This window comes from Culicoides brevitarsis, chromosome 3, assembly GCF_036172545.1.
Source record: "Culicoides brevitarsis isolate CSIRO-B50_1 chromosome 3, AGI_CSIRO_Cbre_v1, whole genome shotgun sequence".
Lineage (NCBI taxonomy): Eukaryota > Metazoa > Arthropoda > Insecta > Diptera > Ceratopogonidae > Culicoides > Culicoides brevitarsis.
The window spans coordinates 3,934,552-3,956,683 of NC_087087.1; the positions used below are offsets into that span (position 1 = coordinate 3,934,552).

The 22,132-nt window shown below is 27.6% G+C and overlaps 5 protein-coding genes and 1 long non-coding RNA gene across 9 annotated transcripts in view; 4 read left to right on the forward strand and 2 right to left on the reverse strand.

The window, feature by feature from the left end:
• Window positions 1–1,450: 1,450 nt before the first annotated feature.
• Window positions 1,451–3,283, reverse strand: LOC134833656 (nucleolar protein dao-5-like). Its single transcript, XM_063848055.1, has 2 exons — window positions 3,035–3,283; window positions 1,451–2,961 (listed from the first exon to the last, which is right to left on the reverse strand). Exons 1-2 carry the CDS (start codon window positions 3,048–3,050, stop codon window positions 1,451–1,453), a joined length of 1,527 nt encoding a protein of 508 aa, XP_063704125.1. The 5' UTR covers window positions 3,051–3,283.
• A 685-nt stretch (window positions 3,284–3,968) lies between these two features.
• On the forward strand, window positions 3,969–5,204 carry LOC134833658 (odorant receptor 43a-like). Its single transcript, XM_063848057.1, has one exon. The coding sequence runs from the start codon at window positions 3,969–3,971 to the stop codon at window positions 5,202–5,204; it is 1,236 nt and encodes a 411-aa protein (XP_063704127.1).
• A 393-nt stretch (window positions 5,205–5,597) lies between these two features.
• Window positions 5,598–6,405, forward strand: LOC134835714 (uncharacterized). The gene is made up of 3 exons (XR_010162219.1): window positions 5,598–5,769; window positions 5,832–5,963; window positions 6,011–6,405. It is a non-coding gene; the product is annotated as an uncharacterized LOC134835714 (long non-coding RNA).
• A 2,556-nt stretch (window positions 6,406–8,961) lies between these two features.
• LOC134833664 (uncharacterized) lies at window positions 8,962–9,914 on the forward strand. The gene is made up of 2 exons (XM_063848066.1): window positions 8,962–9,832; window positions 9,880–9,914. The coding sequence occupies exons 1-2, from the start codon at window positions 8,962–8,964 to the stop codon at window positions 9,912–9,914; spliced, it is 906 nt and encodes a 301-aa protein (XP_063704136.1).
• Window positions 9,910–22,132, forward strand: part of LOC134833898 (tyrosine-protein phosphatase non-receptor type 13-like) — a 65,837-nt gene continuing 53,614 nt past the window's right edge. Inside the window, exon 1 of one of the 4 annotated variants that reach the window (XM_063848386.1) lies at window positions 9,910–10,537. In XM_063848386.1, coding sequence (XP_063704456.1) covers window positions 9,973–10,537 — 565 coding nt within the window. In that variant the 5' untranslated portion in view covers window positions 9,910–9,972. Of the gene's footprint in view, window positions 10,538–17,256; window positions 17,426–21,751; window positions 21,776–22,132 lie in introns of those variants that run through there. The other 3 variants (XM_063848387.1, XM_063848388.1, XM_063848389.1) reach the window with 3 other exon arrangements.
• Window positions 14,306–16,927, reverse strand: LOC134833900 (uncharacterized). The gene is made up of 4 exons (XM_063848390.1): window positions 16,841–16,927; window positions 15,298–15,436; window positions 14,788–15,064; window positions 14,306–14,674 (listed from the first exon to the last, which is right to left on the reverse strand). The coding sequence occupies exons 2-3, from the start codon at window positions 15,410–15,412 to the stop codon at window positions 14,856–14,858; spliced, it is 324 nt and encodes a 107-aa protein (XP_063704460.1). The 5' UTR covers window positions 15,413–15,436; window positions 16,841–16,927; the 3' UTR covers window positions 14,306–14,674; window positions 14,788–14,855.

The following is a 22,132-nucleotide window of genomic DNA, read 5'->3' on the forward strand; positions in this document are numbered from 1 at the left end:
TATTGAAAAAAATATGTCTTAAAAATTTTAATAAAATTTTATTTTTCATGAATTTTCAGGTTATGTAACTTCATTATTAAAATTTTTGGCGCCATAACCTCAAAATCTAATTTAATAAAATTTCTTGTCAACTTTCAAAACCATTCCAAACCAATTTCTAAATAAAAAAAAAACAAAAAATTTCTCAAGGAAATGAAAGAACAAGAAAAAAGAACAAAGAAAATATTTAACCAATTTAAACTTTTTATTAAAAAAAATAAATTAAGATAAAAAAAATAATATAAATATCTTTGTAAAATATTAATATAAATAAATAAAAAAATTACAAGAGCAAAAAAACATGACATTGATCAATAAAAAATAAATTAATTACGTTAAAAAGCTAAGTAATGGAACACAAGACATTAGCAATAGTTAAATAAATAAATAAAATTTTTATGGATGTGAATTGAAAAAATATTCAAAAAAAAATGTATTTAAGGAAAAAATGAACATAAATAATAATAATATTAAAATTAATAATAAAAATGGAGATTTATATTGGAATCGATAAGAAAAAGTTTATTCGTTTTATTCATTTTTTTATGCATGAGATTTTTTTTCACATAATTTTTTTATGGATTGAATTTGAAGTGAAAAAGTTTTTGAAGTGATGCATTTTTTTCGCGTTTCATTCCAGAAAAAAATTAGAAAAAATAAAGACTTTTGTACGTAAATTTTTTTTATTAATTTTTCGTTAAAGGTTAAATTTTTTATCTAAAGAAAATTTTATGAAGGTAAATATTTTATTTACAAAATTATTATTTAAAAACCATAAAAATAATATCAATTAAATATAAAATAAATATTTTATAGTTTAACAATTTAAATTTTTTTTTAATATTTTTTATTTTCAAATTAAATTATTTTATTTTTTTTTTTTTTGTTTTAATTTAATTTAATTTTTTTTTTTCAAAATAATTTTTTTTATCTAATTTTATGAAATTATTTTAAATTTTAATTTATTTATTTTCAATTTTAAATTATTTTATTTATTTTTTTGTTTTAATTTTATTTTTTTTTTCTTAAAATTTTTTAGTCAATTAAATAATTTATAATTTTATTTTTATTAATTTTTTTAATTAATAATTTTTTAATTTTTTTTAAAATAATTTGAAAGAAATAAAAATTAATTTTTTTTCATAAAAATATTTTTTCAAAATTTAAAATTTCAAAATTAAAAATTTTTATATAAATTAATTTAATTTAATTTTTTTTTTATTTTAATTTTATTTTTTATTTTTTTTTTTTTTGATAAAAATGCACTTTTATCTAAAAAAAATTTTCTCATAACTTTTTTCATTAAAACATAAATTTACTTCACTTCACTTCAATATTGCATAATTTTTCTCATATTTTATCCCATATTTCGCATTCATCCAGTAACAACTTGAAAGAAATCGATGAAAATTTAAATAAAAATGCCATCTGAAGAGGAAGCCATACTCCGAAGACTGTCATTCGGGTCAGCATTATTAAAATAGTTTCTGTAGATAACGTCATTGTGGTTGAAGTCACTCAAGCTCAGTTTTTGTTGTTGCAAAATTTGATTGTTATTTTCACAGCCCATAAAAAGTGACAAGGGCTGTGAATTTTTCGACGCTTCAACTTGCTTTTGGTATTCTTGATTGAAAACTAATTCATCTTCGTCGTTGTAATAAACGAAAAATTTCCGCTGTGGAATTTTTTGTTCTTCAGCGCCATCTCTCGGCGAGAACGGCATTCTTTGTTCTTCAGCGCCATCTCTCGGCGAGGACGGCGTTTTTTGTTTCAAAATCCCTTGCGGCATCTTTTTCGCTTGATCTGTGACAATTTTGGGACTTTTTAGTTCGTTACTCGACGATTCCGAGTCAATTGCTTTCTGTTGATGCTTTGGCGAAATTATGCTTTTGCATCGAGGAATTTTACTTGTTTCGTTAAAATTTTGTACTTTAATTTGACTGAAACGTCGTTCAGTATTTGAACGAAGTTCAGCCATTTTTTGGTCGAAACTCGATTGATTCGAAGAAGATGATGACGAGCTAACTGCTGATTTGTCAAAAAAATTATCGAAATCCTGAAAAACTTCAGTTTCTGGTTTTTTGACGAAAATATCGACACTTTTGTTTCGGGCATGAGTTCGTTTAGGTTCAGCTCTTGTTCCTTGAGGTTTTTGTTCGGGACGATTTTGAGCCACAAAAGTTCCCAAAGACTTTACTTCAGGCTTCGTTGGAGGTTCAGGAGCTGGAGGAACTTTACGAGGACTTGGTTTGGGTTTCTCTTGAGGAAATTTTTGAACTGAAAGCTCTTCTTTCGGGACGACAGTCGTTACACTCGATTGCGAGGGCTTTCGTCTTCGCGGAGGAACAGCTGGCTTCAATTGAACCCTTTTAGAGTTCTTGGAAGTTTCCAAATCACTTTCGATATCGAAATGAACTTCCGTACAGTCATTCACTGAACCAATACTTTCATCTAAACTCGAGCTCTGACCTCGTTCGATACTTTTTTGTGGATCTTTCAAACTTTTACAAGGTTGAAATTTCTCATGAACAATTTCCTTTTGGACATTTTTCGAGGTACTCGAAACCTTATCTTTTCTCAATTTTGGGATATGAAGCAGCTGTAAACCTTTCTTGCCCCCTCCGCTTTCCTTTCGATCCTTATTCCGATCGTGCTTCAAAGCGTATAACCCAAAATTGGACTTTTGCGACGTTGAAGGCACCGAATCTGCGACATATGAACCGGAAATTGTGGAGACGCCTGGCGGTTCGTTCTCCGGAGGATTTTTACCTTCATTCGAATCCGTTTGTGGATAAAATCGATTCACTAATTGACTTATGTTGTTCCCGATTGTACTGCCGATCGTATCGAGTGTCAAATTGTTGTTCCATTTTTTCATTTTTCGCAACTTTTTCGGGACTTTTACGGATTTTGGCATCATTCCTGAGGCAGGTGAGTAATTAAAACCATTTTTTAATAAAAATAATAATGAGGCACACACGCGGTTTTGTCTTACCTTTGAGCTTATCCATTGTTTCGTGGCGCGCTTAATCCGTAAATAAATACAAGGAACGTGAACAAATTGAGACACACATAACTTTTTGGTGTCGTTCGAAACGTGTCTTCTTAAGAGGGAAACTTTCGCTATTGAAAGCGCAACGTTGCATGAAACGACAGAATGTTGAACACAAAAGTTATCTAATGTAAATTAATGAAAATCATATCGTTTATCTGCTTGAACTTTGTCGTTTCGTCCCGAATTTTTCGTGAGAAGGAAAGATTTTCGCAAGATTTTACTCGAAATATTGTCGTAACAAGTGCACCGAACAGACTGAAAAAAATAAAATAAACAAAAGCAAGGGAAAGGTATCTATCTTCATATTATGCGAAATAATTGAGGGTACATGCCATAAATAACGCTTTTTTCTGCTTTGTATGACTTTTAAGTATTAGGCATGGCAGAATTCGGTTCAAGCTTCAAATTGATCAAAAATTACGGAAAATGTCTTTGGAAGCCTTTTGGATGGTTCTTCAAGCTTGAAAACTAAATAAATAAAAATTACGTAAAAAATACGTAATTTTTATTTTGAAAGCCCATTATGGTTTATAAGCTTCAAATTGATCAAAAATTATAGAAAATGTCTTTGGAAGCCTTTTGGATGGTTCTTAAGCTTGATAAAATTGAAAAAATAGAAAATACGTACTTTTCATTTTGAAAGTCGATTTGCAAATAATTGCACAAAAGTTGTATAATTGCCTATAATTAATATGAGCGAAATTCTCACAGGATTGTAAATCAATACAACTATATCGTAAATACATTTCCACGAATTCATCATGGAATTGTTTCATAATTGATTGAGAACTTACCTTATGTCCATTATTTACGAATTGGTATAAAAGTCTGAACTTTGTTCGATTTTCAGTCAATCTCTCAACAACTCTTCAATATGAAGATTCAAAAGTTTTGGAACAAAATTCATCGATCAGCAAAGAATTATTTGAAGAAATATTTTGATACTTCAAACATTGACGATCCAAATAAAATTTACAAGAATTTTCTTGTGCCTTATCTGAAGTTTGAGACTTCCTTGTACGGCTATGGATTGTTTAATCCAGATTACAAGATAAATTTTCTGTTCGGATTCGTTTTGGTTGGAGTCACTTTCTATATGAGCATCAACTTAATCGATATCTGGCTTATTTGGGGAGACTTTCAACGAGTTTGTTACTGTTTCGTCACATGGTTCTTCGGATGGACCTCATACTTTTTAGCTTTCAAAGGAATTTCGAAAAAGAAGCAGTTGTGCAGCATGTTGAACAAAATCTATGAATTTGGTGATGGTTTGAAGAAAGAAACTGAAAAGCAAGAGATTGAAAAGTTCTTGAAACATTCGATGGATTGTAAGAAATTGTTTCTCTTTACAACTGTAGTTTGTTCCGGCGGCGGATTGATTTGTATTTTGTCACCCCTTCCTTACTATCTCTACACAGGAGAACTCTTCCTGCCTCTTGGTTTCTTCATACCTGGCTTAAGTACAACTGCAAACCCGGGATACTTTGTGAACTGCTTATACCAAATTTATCAAGTGTTTTTGGCTGTTCTTGCACCAATGCAAACTACATTTCACTCGTATCTCTTATTTAGTAGCAACGCCTTTTTCCAAGTTGATAACCTAATCATCAAGTTACGAAAGTTGAATTCTGCCATTGAAGCAAATCCAAATGAAGAAGGACATCAAGAGAGTTTAAATGAACTTGTCAAACTGCATCATCGCTTTCAAGACTTTCTCAACGAAGTTGAAGACTTTTACAACAAAATGTTTTTCGTCAATATTGGGAGTTATGCTTTTATGAACGTATTGATTCTCTTCGTACTTGTGCACAAATTTTGGATTGTCGGATATTATGGGCTTGTAGTTCTTTTCGGCTTGATATTTTTACCATGTGCAATTGGAACAGCAATTGAAGTTAAGAACGATTCGCTAATCAATGAGATTTATTGCATCTCATGGTATTCAATGATTCCAAAGGAAAGAAAAACCTACTGGATGTTATTCTTTGGAATGCAAAACACTTCAATGCAAACTGTTGGAGGACTGTATCCATTAAATGTTGAAACTTTTCGAGCAGCATATTCAACTATTTACACATATTTGATGTTCATGATCGATATGCAAAAATAAAAGCTTCAAGAATCGCGCTAAATGAAAATTTGTAGTTATGATAAGCAGAGATTTATAAATAATACTATTTATGGTAAGACCATTTCTAAATAAACTATATTATCCTTAATGAATGAAAACTTTAAAAATTTTCAGAAAATGCAATTTCATATCTTTCCGAACTGCAAAAAAACAATTTAAATCTAAATGAATCAAATTCTCCAAAACCCCTAATTGCAAACACACCTCTTCAATTTATTCTGTGGGAGACCGCGCATAGAACGTGAACTAATTATACGAGGACAGGTAAGTAGCAATAAGACGATAATTTAATTAAGGAATGCTTTATTGCCTTTTTTGTGTTTGCTGCTTTTGTGTCTATTGTTCTCTCTTTATTTCTATGTCTCCAATGTACTCTTCTGTGGTAGGAAAAAAAGCAAAACAAAACAACAACTTAATAGTATGCGCGACGATTAAACGTATAAAATTACATTTTAAAGCAGTTGAACGTTGATTGCAAATGATGCCTGTTTTGTTCAAGTTTTTGCAAGAAGATTATAATTTTTTTTTTCACTAATTACCTAAAGTAAGTAATTTTTTTGCTACTTAAGAGAAAATCAAGATATGACCTGTAATGATTTTTTTTAGGTTTAAGTAAGAAAAGTTTCCAATCTCAACGTAATCCAATTGTCATTAAATGAAATTTTCTTTAATGGATATTTAAGTGATGGAGATTCAAAACTTCTGTTATGAGACTTGAGCGCATTTTGGTTTCAGAAGGTAAGTTATGGCTTTATTAGCAAATTTTACTATTTTTTTATTTTCAGGTTGACGACTTTTGATGAAAATATTAAAAAATCATCTTCACGAAAGGATTTACGAAATTATTTTAACCAAATATGTCTTAGAGCATTTGCATATTCCTTCTACCTGTGGCTTCATATCAAGTACATATCTTCAGCATAAAGATGATTTTTGAATTACAAAAGCTTCATAAGTTAATATTATATCATATCATATCATAAAAACAATTAACAAAGTAAAAATGAGCAAAATGAACATATTTACTACCTTCGAAAGCAAACAGAAAGTCAAACTTGCATAAAGATAACAGCATTAGTTGAAGTTTTAATGCAGAGGATTTTGCTTTTAAGCAAGTGTCACAATGAAGAATGACAATGAGAAACAACTCATAATTTTACAAAGGCATGCACATTAAGCCATTTATGTTAACAAATTTCCTTTCTGAAAGGAAGCTAAATTGAGTATGAAACACAAAAATTTATTTTATTGACTTTAGAGCTAAAAAAACTAATTTTCGCAAAATAGTTAATTTTTTCTAATTTAATGAATTAAATTTAATTTTAACTTTTATCCTTTTAAACAATCGATTTAACGATTCTTAAGCTTGAAATTGAACAAAAATTACGGAAATTTTCTTTAAATATCTTTTTGAAGGTTCATAAGCTTGAAAATTAAAAAATATAAAAAAAACGTAATTTTTCTTTAAAGTCAATTTGATAATTTTTAAGCTTGCAGACAGACCCTGCAAACGCAAATTTTTTTTCTGAAACGCATTTCGAAAAAATCAAAAGAAATCTACTGTCCCATTTTTTGTCATATGGAATGTACATCATTGGAAAATGCGTTCATATTCAATCTCATAGAAACAGAAAAAAAAATAAATTAAAAATAACTCGCGATATTTTTAGCAAAAAAGGGGACTGCACAACAATGACTCACATCACACTTCAGTGGCATGCAATTTGGTTCCCCGTGTAATTCTCGGTATATTGATCGTAAATCAATCGTTAGTTACATCACATTCGTAACAGTTTAAAAATTTCTTATCGGCAACCCATATGTGAATTTTCATATCAAAAATTACGACAAAATAATACGAAACACAGCAAAAACATGACTTTGAGAGATATTTAACTCACTTAAATACTTTACAATCTGACACAAAATATTTTTCATGAGCATGTATGTGTTTTTTTTTGTTTCGTCTGTTTGTCGACAAAATCTGTTCTCCGCCGCTCACTTTTATCGTGTACGAAAAACTTTTTTGAAATGTATTTTGTGAAAACTTTTCAGTTTTCATCTCGATCTTACGCTGCACGTACGAAAATTTTGTGAGTTTGAAAAAAAAGAAGAAATTCGTGTCGTCGTTATTATAACAACATTACGGTAGTTTGTAAAGATAAAAAAAAATATGGAACACATATTTTCGTGAAAAATATTACGATAAAGTCTTTAGTGTATTTATAAAGATAAAAAAAAATAAATAAATAAATAAAGGAGGGCACAGTAATGATTCACTCGAAAAATATTTCAAGTTGCTAAATATTGACAATTTTTCCATTTTCTGTCAGAATCTCGTTTCGCGTCATTTACAACTACAACCATTGACATTGTAAATAACAAACAGCTGCCGTGTTTCGCTCTATGGACAGTGTTTATTTATTCTTTTATTTGCCAAATATGCGATGGTTACTTTTTTATTTCGCGAGTGTTATTTTTATTTCAATTTAAAAGTCAAGTTCACATCGGTTTTTTGAATGAAAAAGTCATGTGCCGAGTCAATTCTCGGGGAGAATTTGTAATTTCGGCCGGTTTCTTTATAAATTTTCGCATTTTCTCTCGGTTTTCTTCAACGATATGAACATCATAGAATAACGTTGATGTACCGAGCGCAAAAATCTTAAAATATTTTTATGTGGGTTACACAATTAATTTTATGAGACCCACAAATTCATAACATATATACGAAGCAAGTCAGATGGAAAGAAATGCGAAAAATAAATTTAAAATTATATAAATTTTTTCTTTTCTTTTTTTTTCGTTTGTTGTCATAACATTGAAAATGTATTTTTCTTTAACAAGGAGGAAATTTTTTGAAAAAACGAGATTTAAGCGTATTTTATTATTTTTTTTATTTTCAGTTGATTGAATGAAAAAAATAATTAAATAAAAATTAAATTAAAATTAAATTAAAATTAATTAAAATTAAATTAAAAAATAATTAAAATTGAATTAAACTCAAATTAAAAATTAATTGAAATTAAATAAAAATTAAATTAATAAATTAATTAAAATTAAATAAAATTAAATTAAAATTACATTGAAATTTAATCAAATTTAAAAATATTAAAAAAATTAAATTAAAAATTAAATTAAAATAAAAAAATTAAATAAAATTAAATTAAAAATTAAATTAAAATTAAATAAAAATTAAAATAAAAAATTAAATTAAAATTAAATAAAAATTTTATTTTAAAACTAAATTAAAAAAAAATAAATAATAAAATTAAAATTTAGTTAAAAAAAAACTTTTACAGTTTGAAAATTTTTTATTTATGAAATTTTTCATTTAAATTAATTTAATTAAAAATTTAATTTTAATTTAATAATTTAAATTATTTTAAAAAAAATGAAAATTCCTCCGAAAGACATTTTTTGAATTTCAAAACGAAATCTAACGTAAAAAAAATACCTGCTGAGATGAAAACAATTTTTTTTTCTTTAAAACGAACAAATTTAGGTTAAGTTCGTTGAAGAAAAAAAAATCTTTTTGTGTCGTTCCTTTATTTATTTATTATTTATGATTATAATGACTTTCAACACAAAAAACACAGAATGAACAAAACAACAAGAGAAAAGAAAAGCATGTGCGCCGCATCCGAAATTATTAACGAATAAAACGAAGAAAATATCGAAAAACTACTCAAGTGATAAATTTTTAATTAAAACTCCCAATCTATATACAAACAATAGAATGTCAGTTTTTATCAGAACCAAAGTAAAAGAGGAAGAAAATTCAGTAGATTACAATAACAATGAAAAAAGTGAAACAAGTTCGAACACGAGTTCGAATCCCCTCAATAAATCTGTGCGTTTAAGCTTAAACAAACCGAAAGAATGGAAATGGGAGTTATCCACGTCGAAATCTTCGCCTCACATTGCTTTTCCCTTGATTCAGCTTTACGATTCGGGAACTGGAAATCTTCTTGTGGAAGCTGACGACGACGAATGTGTCTTCCAAGGGAATGAACAGCTGGAGAAAGCAACTGTTAAAGGAGTTGATGTTCCAGTTGACCATTTTCGACCTCGAGCGAAGACAATTCACGAGTCTTTGAGAGAAAGTAAGAGCAGCAAGTTAGAGGTTCCGTTATCGCGAAGTAAAAGCGGAAGTTCGAGAAAAAGTTTACTCGAAGCGATTGAAAAAGATGTCGTGAATAAGTTTGTGGAGCAGTTAAAGGAACAGGGAATTCGTTGCAATGTCAGAAGTCGAAGTGTGAGTAAAGCTCGATCGATAGTTGACGAACCGATTGTCGAAGAAGAGCCAAAAGTCGTTTCGAACTTGAACAAGGAAAAGACTCCTGATCTACTGAGAGTTCCAAATGCCTTGAACAAAAGTAAAAGTGCAGCTGAAATTCCTCGAAAGCACAAAAAGTATTCTCGAAGCTCTTCTTCCGTGAGATTTACTTCGTCCTTTTTGCAACGAGTCAGTGAGTGTCGAGACGATTCCTCGAGTACAAGTGACTCAGAATTGCTCGAAGAAGCAAGACAGAGTAAACGTTACTATTATCGTTCGAGCAAAGCAGGTACCTTGCTTCTATGCGAAGATAGCTTCAACAATAAGAAAAGTAATCGACGTTCAAGGAATCTCGATGAGGCACTCAAAACAATGGAGAACGACGAGAAAATGGAGGAGAGGAAAAAAAGTAGCTCAAAATTAAAGTTTGCACCAAGTACGAGAACAAAAGGGATATCTGATGAAAATTGCATGATGCCGGAAGAAATTGAAAAGAAATTGAATTTAAATTGTGTCACCGATGGCATTATGAAAAAAGCCAATAATAATGATAAAAGTTCTGCTGCAACAGAAAAACAATCTTCGACGAAGAAAATGCTCGACGACGATGCAAACCGGATAAAAAGTGTCATTCGAAAATCAAATTTCAGCAAATCCAATAACGATTTATCACCTCGTCGATTAACAAACCGCCAGGCGTCTCCTCATCCAATACGTAACAGTTTCGGCGAATTCCGGAATCGCACGAGCGAAGAAGATGACGATGACACCAACAAAAGTAATGTTTATAAACGACTTAATCGGCATCGGCGACGTACAAAGCAACGTAATAATTTGATGAATTCGTCATCGCAAAATTTTAGCAGTACGGAGGAAGAAGACAGCGACATTGATGAATTTGTGGAAAAAATGGGTACAAAGGCACAACAATTGCGTTTGCAACGACCGGAACGGGGTAAAAAGCGCAGACAACAAAACATCATTGACAAAAATCATCAGGAGGCGACGACGGCAGCAAATACGGAAAAGATTAATGGTGAGTCATTTGTTTTTTTTTTTTCAGAAGCTCTTTCTCTCTCTCTCGTTCATTTCGTTTTAACTGAGTTTGTGAGAAAATTATTTTCTTTTTTGGAGAAAACGAGGGTTGTTGTCATGATGATCATTATAATAAGAAGCAAAGAGCTTGAAAAATCTTTTCAAACGAAATTGCTTTCATTTTTCGTCGTTTTTCGCTGTTTCTTTGTAAAAAAAGCTTATTTTTAGCTGTTTATAATTTGTTGTTGTGTGAATATCAAAATGTGAGAGAAACAAATCTTTCATTGTTGAATTATTGCGCTACTTATCCAAAAATGACAGAGTTGCGAGAACAGTGCGTTTCTGATAATTTTATATTTTAAATTAATAAATTTAATTATATTAAAAAAATTAAATAGTCAAAAAACAATTTTTTTAAATAATTAAAAAAAAAAAATTTAAAATTAAAATTTAAATTTAATTTAAAAAAATTTTTTCAAATAGTTAAAAAATTTTTTTTTTAAATAATAAAAAAATTAAATTTAAACAAAATATTTTTAAATAAATTAAAAAATAAATTAATTTTTTTTTAAATAAATATAAAAAAAATAAATTTTTTTAAATTTATTTAAAATAATTAATAAAAAAAATTAATTTAAAAAATTAAAAAATTAAATTAATTTTTTTTTAAATTGTTAAAAAATTTTTTTTAAATAATCAAAAAATTAAATTAAAAAATAATTTAAAAAATTAAATTAAATAAAAAAAATTAATTCAAGATATTTAATTAAAAAAAATAAATTCAAAAAATTTAATAAAAAAAATAAATTTAAAAAATAATTTAAATGAATTAAATTTTTTTTAAAATTAATTAGAATAAAAAATTTAATAGTTAAAAAATATTTTTTTTAAATAATCAAAAAATTAAATTGAATAAATTTTTTTAAGTAGTTAAAAAATTATTTTTGAATAATTAAAAAAAAATAAATTTAAAAAATAATCTAAAATTATATAAAAAATTAAATTTAAACAAAAAAAAATTTAATTTTTTTAATAGTTAATTAATATTTTTTTAAATAATTAAATTTTTATTTTTTTCTAAAATTTTTTTAAAAATTCAAGAACTTTCAAAATCATTTAATTAACTTATTTTCTTTTTTAGGATGTGAAAAAAATTTTTTTATTAAAATCGTTTCCTAACCATCGAAGCATAAAAAATTTTAACCAACTTTTAAAAAAATTATACACATTCAGAAAATGTTACTGATGAAACTAATTTCGAGTACATGAGAATCATTAACGAGATGAAACTCAAGAAGGTTGAAGAAGAGAATCACATATTAAATGACAAAGTAAAGCTTCATAACACAAAGTTTCGTAAACTCAAAGCTCAGTTGATAAAAGCGAACGCAAAAAGGCACATTTTAAAACCAGAAATCGATCTTACAGAATTTTTTGATCTGATAAAATTAAAATTTTCAAAAATTTTAAAAAATTAAAATTTTCAAAAACAAAAGAAATCCAAGGAGAAAAAGTACAAAACGCCCCGTACCAAAAAGTTAATAAAAATGTTATGAAAAGGAAATCCTACTCACTTCGTACAATTCAGATGAATTTATTCACCTTCTACAATTTTTCACATTTCTTGACAAACTTCGTCGACGCGAAAACAAAAGACAATTTATTATGATTTCGATAAGAAAAACCCGTTGAATCGTACAAAAAGAACACACAAAAGTTTAATAATAATAATAATTACATGAAATATTTGTCACATACACTTGCCGCGTTTACGTACACATTTTATTCATGATGGTGACAAATTGATAAAGTTTTTATTCACTTCAGTGCCTCGTCTCGACGAGAAAAGTGCAGTAGAGTAGTTTCGATGATAAATTTTCCGAAAACTTTGGTTTCGTGTTTTTCCATGTTTGTTATCATCTCGATGCAAACTTTGACTTGATGTCAAATTTAATTCACAAAAAGACGACGTTTTTGTGATTGAATTGGGCTGTACCTGAAAGTATGTCTGACGAAAGAAAAAAACGACCCGAATCAACTTTTTTTGTTTTTTTGGCGAAAAATGTGTGTGTGAGAAGTGTTGAAAGCTCGACATACAAAAAAAATAAAAATTATGCAAATTTATCAAAATATTTGACCTCCCTTTTTTCTCTCTTTATTCGTTGAAAAGAAAAAAACGAAAAAAATAGCAAGTTTTCAGCATTAATAATGATCGAAAATGTTTTCCGTACACAAAAGGCAATAATAATATTATTTTAACAGCTACCTTTTTTTTCGTACGTGTTTGAAAAAATAAACTTCCCACTGATTCCTGATTCTATTTTGTGTACGAACAAAATACAAAAAAAAGGATTATACGAAAACAATGTAAATTGCCAATTACCGTATGTTTGTACTTTGAAGACCACTTTAAAAAAAAGTGTTTGAGCCAACTCTTCAAAATGGGGAGAAAAAAGCACAATTGTTGCCTTGACTTCTATCCAACATTTCCCATTCATAATAATTTCTATAGAATGAAGAACAAGGCGAACAAATATTTTTTATTCACAACTTTTTTTCTTTTGTTCGGGATTTCTCTCGTCCATGACTTACTTGTTCCATGTAATAATGCCCTTAGGTTAGGGAATGATTGCATTTATTTTTATGAGATTGCTTTTTGGAAGTTTTGTGTATCAATTTTTTTTATTTATGTGTAAGGAAGGAAGAAATATGTTCACAATTGGAGCGAGATTGAGTGTTATTTAAAAAGAGATCAATGGGTTTATGAAAAATGGGAATGTTTTGTTTCTTCGTTAAGTTTTTTATGGTTTTTGTTCGATAGAAGTTTGAATTTGTATTATATGAGATATAAAATATGATTAGTTTTGGTTTTTGCTTTTGATTCTTAATTTTTAGCTTTAATACTTCGACCATTCAGTTCTTAAATTTTGAACTCTAAAGTTAGTTTTTGCCTTTCAGCTCTCAGCTTTTTTTCCTTGAAGTTAGTTTTTTCCTTTCAGCTTTCATATTTTGATCTCTATAGTTAGTTTTTGCCTTTCAGCTCTCAGTTTTTTGTCTCTGAAGTTAGTTTTTGCCTTTCAGCTCTCAGATTTTTATCCTTGAAGTTAGTTTTTGCCTTTCAGCTCTCAATTTTTTGTTCCTGAAGTTAGTTTTTGCCTTTCAGCTCTCAGCTTTTTATCCTTGAAGTTAGTTTTTGCCTTTCAGCTCTCAGATTTTGATCTCTAAAGTTAGTTTTTGCCTTTCAGCTCTCAGATTTTTATCCTTGAAGTTAGTTTTTGCCTTTCAGCTCTCAGATTTTTATCTTTCAAGTTAGTTTTTGCCTTTCAGCTCTCAGTTTTTTATCTTTGAAATTAGTTTTTGACTTTCAGCTCTCAGATTTAGATCTTTCAAGTTAGTTTTTGCCTTTCAGCTCTCAGTTTTTTGTCTCTGAAGTTAGTTTTTGCCTTTCAGCTCTCAGTTTTTGATCTCTAAAGTTAGTTTTAACCTTTCAGCTCTCAGATTTTGATCTGTTAAGTTAGTTTTTGCCTTTCAGCTCTCAGATTTTAATCAAATTTTACTTTGAGCTCTTTAATTTAAATCTCTTAAACATTTTCACCTTTCAACTGTTGAATTCAATTTAAAATTTTAAACTTTTTTTATTCCGTTTTATTTATTTATCACTTTTTAATGAATTTTTTTTCCATCAACATGTTAATAAACTTTACCTTTTACTTCCTTTTATTTCACTATTCTGTAAAAAAAAATTGTAAACGAAAAACTTTTTTTTTTAGTTTTCCTTACTTTTAAATATTTTTTTTTATTTTTCATTTTTAGAATATCTTCATAATTTATACATATTGCATTGTAACAATATTTCATTATTATTAAATTATATATTTCTTTTTTTTTGTGCCTTAAAATGTAATTCATAAACTCACACAACAACACCTAACTTTCTACTATAATCAAATAAAATTTAAATTTACTTTTATAGTTTTGCGTTATAATGTTTTGCACAACATTTGCCTTGTTTGAATTCATACTGAATTTGTTTCGAATTATTATTTGAACTTTTTGTATTTGTTTCCAACCAATATTTGTTCGTGTGTTGCTGTTTATTTGGCGGATCGTTGTTTCGTTGTTGGTTAATGCTCAAAAACTGTTGATGAAAAATAAAAAAAAAAGTTAAAAAACACATGTTAGAGCGGAAATATGGCACGATAGATATTTCCGTGCCAGAAGGGAAAGAAGAAAAAAAAAAGTTTTACTCACATTTTTTTTTGCTGTGTTAATAAATTTAAGTGCATATACTGTTTTTTTGAATAATAAATGTTGCACATTTATTCATATCCCAAGCTGCAATAGATGCTGGCTTGCCCAGTTTTCCGTGGGGAATGTCCGTATGTGCTGCGAGACAATGGAGCGTAATGGTAGTCGGGTTCACGGACCTTTTCTCGCACAGTCTTTTCTTGATTGCAGCTTTGGCATTCCCATGGGCGGCATCTCTTGTTGCACTTTTTCTTGTTGCCAGCGATGAATTCTTCAGCTCCTAAATAAAAAAAAATATTTTTTTTTAATTTTTTGTTCGAAAATTAATTTTTTGGGAATTTTTCTCATCTTATCAAACTAATGGGAACTCAAAAAAAATTCCATAAGAGAGAAATTTTTCCTCACACAAAAAAAAAACACAAAACTAATTTAAGTAAAATTATACTCTACTCCTGAAGCGGTTAGCTCTTTCAATTTCTAAACATTTAAGATATATTCTACGTGGTAAAATACCTCCCAAGCCTCTCACGTAGGACGTCCAGAAGCGAGCCTTGTGAGTGTGAGGTTCGTTGCGACCAATCATCTCGAGGTATTGATGGAAGACTCCGGTTGTGGTTGGGCGAGGCATGTTTCTTGTAAAAGTTTTTTCTTACTGAAAAAAATTTTTTCAAGGTTTAATTTTTTTTCGTTCGTTGAATTTTTAAAGACGAATCATCAACACGTAGTTCGAAAAAAAATTTCTATTTATAGCTTTCGTTAGACAATGCTTGAAGAATTTATTTGCATTTATAGCAGAAAAAAATTGTTTTTGTTTTTTTATCGCGTCATTGTTAAGGTTAAGCTTGTTGATTGATTTTGACAGTGTAAATATGAAAAAGTGTCAGCTTTGAAAAATTTATAAAAAAAAAATATTTTTTTTTATTTTGATTAAAAATTGAGTTTAAAAAAAATTTATTAAGTTTTAAGAAAAAAATTTTAAAAAATTTCTTTTAAATGAAGAATAAAATATTGGATTAAAATTTTTGAAATATTAAGTTTAAAGTAAATTTTACAAATAATAAAAATAAAAGAAAAAATTAATAATTTTTTTTAAGTTTCAAAATTGTAAAATTTTTTTTTTTGTTTATTTTAAAAATGAATTTAAAAAAAATTGAAAATTTAAAATTTAATAAAAGTTCATTTAAAATTTTGAATTAAATTAATTAATTAAAATTTTTATTAAAAATTAATTATAGAAAAATTTTATTTTTAAAAATTTTTTTTAAATAAAAAAAAAATTTTATGAATTATTTTAATAAAAATTTTTAAGTTTTTTGAATTAAATTTTAAAAAATTGTAATTTTTTTAATAAATAAATTTTCAAGAATTACAAACATTAAGAAAAGTATAAAAAATTTAAAAAAAAGTATTTAAAATTTTCTTTCAAAAGCAAAAAAAATTCTTGAATTAAATTTTTCAAAAAAAAAAAAAAAAAAAATTTTGTAATTTTAAAAATTTAAAAATAAAAAAAAATTACAACTTAAAAAAATAAAAATTGTACAAAAACTAAAAGTTTCGTAATATTTTTCATAAAATTTTAATTTTTTTTTAAATTAAATAATTTTGTTTTTTTATAATTTTTAAATTTAATTAATTAAATTTTAAATTAAAAAAATTATTTATTTATAAATTCCTTCAAAATGTTCAAAAATAAAATTAATTAAAATTAAATTAATGAAACCTTTTAACTTTTCAACTGTTAAAATTTTAACCGCACTTAACCGTAAAACTGATTTCTTGCCAAATAAACACAAAATTTCCGTTGATGAGGTGTCAATTGGTTCGAAAATTGCCCTCTTCTGATCAATCAAACTTAAATTGTCCCAAATTCTTGTTGGCGTAGCACTTTCTTCACATTTAAAATCGATAAATTTTAATAGAAAAAGGGGCGAAAAAAGTGATGATCCGATTATTTATCCGCAACCCTTTTTTTCCTCGTTTCCATGTATTTTTCTTGTTAAACAACTTTTCGTCGTTTTTGTTAATGATTCGTCATTTTATCACACATTTTTCTTACGTTTTAAGAGAAATAAAACAAATTTATTGATTTCTTCACCGCACAATTATCGGGATGTTGCTCACAAGACTGTTAAAAGTGTATTTTGCCTTTTGTCGCATCGTACGTCGCATTTTATACTGTTCGTCGTGCGATGTTGACGATGATGTGAATTGCCAAAAAAAAATCCGCTGTACGAGCTATTTTTAATGCATTTCTATGCATTCTAATGCAGAAAGTGAAACTTTGTCGAATATTCTTTGTCTTGAAGTTCTATTTTGGGTGTTGGATTTTATTTTCGATATTGGAAATATTTTTTTTATTGCGTCGATCGAAAGTTAATTATAGGCTTTTGTCAACAATTGTTGTGAGTAATTTCATTGTCTGGTTCAGTCATCGACAGTTTTTGAGCCAAAAATGGTTCTAAAAGTGAAAATTTTGTCATTTTTGACAAATTTTATCCTTCAAGAGTAATAAATATCCCAAATTTAGGATAAAAAACGGGCACCAAATCTAATTTTTAGCAGATTTTTATCAATAAACGTGTCAAAAACATCGTGTCATAAATTTACTTTGCAATGATTTTTGTTGCCGGGCATGTAGGAGGTAATCGATTTGTGCGTTGCCATATCATGTCATATCAACCGTGAACCTTTTTTATTTAACAAGTCCAATAAACTGGAAAAGGTCTTCGGTTATTTATTTAAAATTTATGTGTTTTGTTTGATCAGGAAGGATGCGAATGGCCTTGACGAATGAACACGGGTAAAAAACAAACAAATGTTAATTTTTGCAATGATTTTAGTTGAAGCCCTGAAGTGAGATGGAGGAAAAATTTTGAGGTTTGAGGGTTAGATTTAAAATTTCGATCTCGACTCAAATTGTATTTCTTTAAAGTTATAACTTCGATCTCGAAACTAAAATTTGAGATCAATTGAATTTAAGTTTCGAGTAAGAGAATCAAATTTAAGATCTATAAAGTTACAATTTCGATCTCGACTCGAATGTTAAATATACAGATCTCAAATGAAGCAAATTTGGATCTCGAATCGACTTTGAAGCACTTGAAGGTCAAATCTCGATCTCAAGAAGCAAATTTGAAATCTTTTGTATTCAAATTTTGACCTTGAATTGACTTTGAAGATCTTGGAGATCAAATCTCGATCTCGAGAAGCAAATTTGAGATCTTTTGTAATCAAATTTTGACCTTGAATTGACTTTGAAGATCTTGGAGATCAAATCTCGATCTCGAGAAGCAAATTTGAGATCTTTTGTATTCAAATTTTGACCTTGAATTGACTTTGAAGCACTTAAAGATCAAATCTCGATCTCGAGAAGCAAATTTGAGATCTTTTGTGTTCAAATTTCGTTCTCGAATTGACTTTGAAGCACTTAAAGATCAAATCTCGATCTCGAGAAGCAAATTTGAGATCTTTTGTATTCAAATTTTGACCTTGAATTGACTTTGAAGATCTTGGAGATCAAATCTCGATCTCGAGAAGCAAATTTGAGATCTTTTGTACTTTTTTGAAATTGACTTTGAAGATCTTGGAGATCAAATCTCGATCTCGAGAAGCAAATTTGAGATCTTTTGTAATCAAATTTTGACCTTGAATTGACTTTGAAGATCTTGGAGATCAAATCTCGATCTCGAGAAGCAAATTTGAGATCTTTTGTATTCAAATTTTGACCTTGAATTGACTTTGAAGATCTTGGAGATCAAATCTCGATCTCGAGAAGCAAATTTGAGATCTTTTGTATTCAAATTTTGACCTTGAATTGACTTTGAAGATCTTGGAGATCAAATCTCGATCTCGAGAAGCAAATTTGAGATCTTTTGTATTCAAATTTTGACCTTGAATTGACTTTGAAGATCTTGGAGATCAAATCTCGATCTCGAGAAGCAAATTTGAGATCTATCGTGTTCATATTTGGATCTTAAATTGACTTTGAAGCAGTTAAAGATCAAATTTGGATCTCAAGAAGCAAATTTAAGATCTTTATAGTTCAAATTTCGATCTCGACTGAAAGTTTGAACCTCTTGAGTTAAATTTTAAGTTTATATGCTTGGTTTGGATTAATTAAATAGTTTAATTAAAATCTCGATCTGTAAAATCAATTAAAAAATTCAAATTTTAACTTCTAAAAATATAAAAACTTACCAAATCCAACTCAAATTCCTCAAAATAAATTTCCATGAATGTAAATTAAATATCCTTTAGTTTCTCCTTTGTCTCAATTTCCCGTTTTTCGTAACATTCCTAATTAATATTAACACTCCCCAACACACTCGAAAAATGATCAAGTTACCATCATCTTATCGCATCATGTACTTTCTCCCGAAACTTGACATAAATAAACGACAGGAAATTAACTCGTAAGGAAGTTTGAACGTTGATGTCGCCTCGCATTGTGCCGCCCGCCGCAATCTACGAAAAAACCACAATTTAACTTTTCCTACCTTTTGTGCTCGACAACCGACAAAAAGTTACGACAGATAGAAGAATTTTCACGTGAATCGGATGGATTTCCATATGAGCGAATGTGTGTAATAAAAAGTAAACATAAGAGAAAAAAAAATTATTTTTTAACGAAAAAGGGTTTCTCATTTCATTATGTCAGAATTATTATCGTAAGTACTTGTTTGTTTACCCAGAAAAATGATGTTTGTCTGCGAAGAGAAAAGGGAGAAGCACAAATCATGAACTAAATTCCGAAAGCGATACAAAGTCGAGATACGGAGATATGGAGATACGGGATCAGGATGTTGTTTTGTTAAATAATAATCATAAATGTTGTGTGCCAGAGACAAACATTTCGCATCGAGAGCGAGAGAAAACGAAAGAGAGACACTTTTTTGTGTTTTACTTCTTTTTTTTCCCACGCCTGAATTTTCTTTCCCATCGCAGCTCGTAACAAAAATAAAAACATGTGTACGGCAACGGTTCAACTCATTTGTAAATTGTTTTTCTTTTTGCGCCCTTAATATGCTTTTTTTGTTGTGTACAGGAGGTAACTCAGCGCCGTGTTTCCATGTTTTGGCGAAAAAATTTTGCGCATGTCTGGCACTCAGAATGAGCAGGTGTCGTGTAGTTTGGGTACAGATTGTAGCAGAAAGCCGTATATGGATTGAAAACAGCTGTTTTCGAATCGTTTGTGAGTGAAATGTGTTCGTTTTTTGTTAGAAATTTTTTGATTTCGATGAAAATTTTGAATTTAATGAATTAATTTAAAAAAAATTATTTAATTAATTAATTAATTTAAATAATTTTTTAATTAAATTAATTATTTAAATTGAATTATTCAAAATTTAAAATAATTTAATTAAATTTAAAAAATTGATTAATTTAAATTTAATTAATTAAATTAATTTAATTCAATTATTTAAATAAATTAATTAAATTTAAATTTATTAAATAAATTAAATTAAATAAATATTAAAAAATTTAAAAAAAAATAAAATTTAAATAATTTTCAATTTAATTTTTTAATTAATTAAAATTATAAATTTTTATTATTTTTTAATTTAATTAAATTAAATATTTTTTAATAAAAATTTTAAAAAATTAAAAAAATTTTAAAAAAAAAAAAAAAAAAATTTTTTTTTTAAATTTAAAAAAACAATTTTTTTAAAAAATAATTTTGATTTTAAAATATTTTAAAATTTTTCTAATTTTTTATAAAAATTAAAAAAAAAATTTGTAAAAAAATATTTGAAAAATTATGAAGTTATAAAAAATATTTTTTTAATATTTTGATATTTAAGCATAAATAAAAGAAGTAGGTATATTTGAATGAAAAATTGAAAAAAAATGAAAAATATGAAATTTTCGAAATTTTTCTTTAAAAACTAAATTTTAATGAATAAAACAAAAAAAATTAAATTTTAAAAAAATTAATAAAATTTAATTTCAAAATACGATAAAAAATAAAATTTAACTATTTTCTTCTAAAAAACTTAAAATTTCTATTAAAAATATTGAAAAATATTTTTTAAAAATTTTTTCCTCTATTCGACTTTTCAATCAAAAACCTGCCAAACTCTTGTCACATCCCACACAAAATCCGTCAAAAGCTGCCAAACATCACTTGCCATCTTCATCTCTATTTTTTTTATGACACTTCCCGTCACGGTAGTCCGTAAAAAAACCATTCATTGAATCACCCTACCTCAAATAGCAATAATAAAATAGTAAAAAACATACACAAACACGAAAATGTTCTGAGTGACTGACTTTCTGTGCTATATACGAAATTTTTCGAAAATCCGCTCTGTGTGTGTTGGAGAACGGAACGAAATAAACAGAGAATCCAGTATTTGACAGAACGCCGATCCGATAACAGTTTCTGCGTGAAAGTTTTTTGTGTTGAAAAAAGTGTTTATTTCCGAAAAAATTGCATGTGAAAAAAATATTTAAAAAAAATATAAAAAATTGTCTCAAGAGAAAAAATTAAAAATAAAAAAAAAATATTCAAAGTGTTTTTGAATAAAAATTAAATAAATAAAAATTTTAGAAAAATTATTAAAAAAAATAAATTAAAAAAAAAATAAATGTGAAAAAAAATATTAGAAAAAAATTCAATAAAAAAAATTATAAATAATAAAAAATTGCAATAGAAAAATTAAATTCAATAGAAAAAAATAAAAAAAAAAATATTTATTGATAATAACAACAAATAAGTGTCGATATTCGAATGCATGTCTATTTCCCATATGTGATACCATAAAATTATGATAGTTTAACAGCAGACACGACAAAAAAAAGTAGTAGCAGATAGAACAACGGCACAAGTGAAACGGAACGAGAGAATAGAAAATAAAATGCTGACAATGCAGTGATTTTCGGTATTTTGTGCCTCTATGTTGTCACAGTTCGTGTCTCTCTGTGTGCGTAGTGTAAATAATAAATATATTTCAGCAAACGTGAGGACTTTATCTCTCCAGCAACACACAAGGTATCTATCTATACGACAAAACATTGCGAACAGTTTTTTTCCACAATATTATTTAATTGCTCTGTTTGGCTTCAACCCTCATCATATGATATGCATAAAAATGTCTGTATGCGTCTAGATTACAATTCAAATAATCACAAACACACGACACGAGCTGAGATAACATCTCTCGAGTGTCTTCTGTACATTTCGAAAGGATAGATAATAAAATTAAGAGTGTGTGAAGAATAAGTTTTAATTTATATCTTTTCATGTCGCCTTGTTTATTTATTCGTTTCGTTCCCATCGAAGAGAAATGTGTCAATAAATGTGATGAAAGTACACAATTGGGGTTTTTGCTGACGACGTTATTTTTGT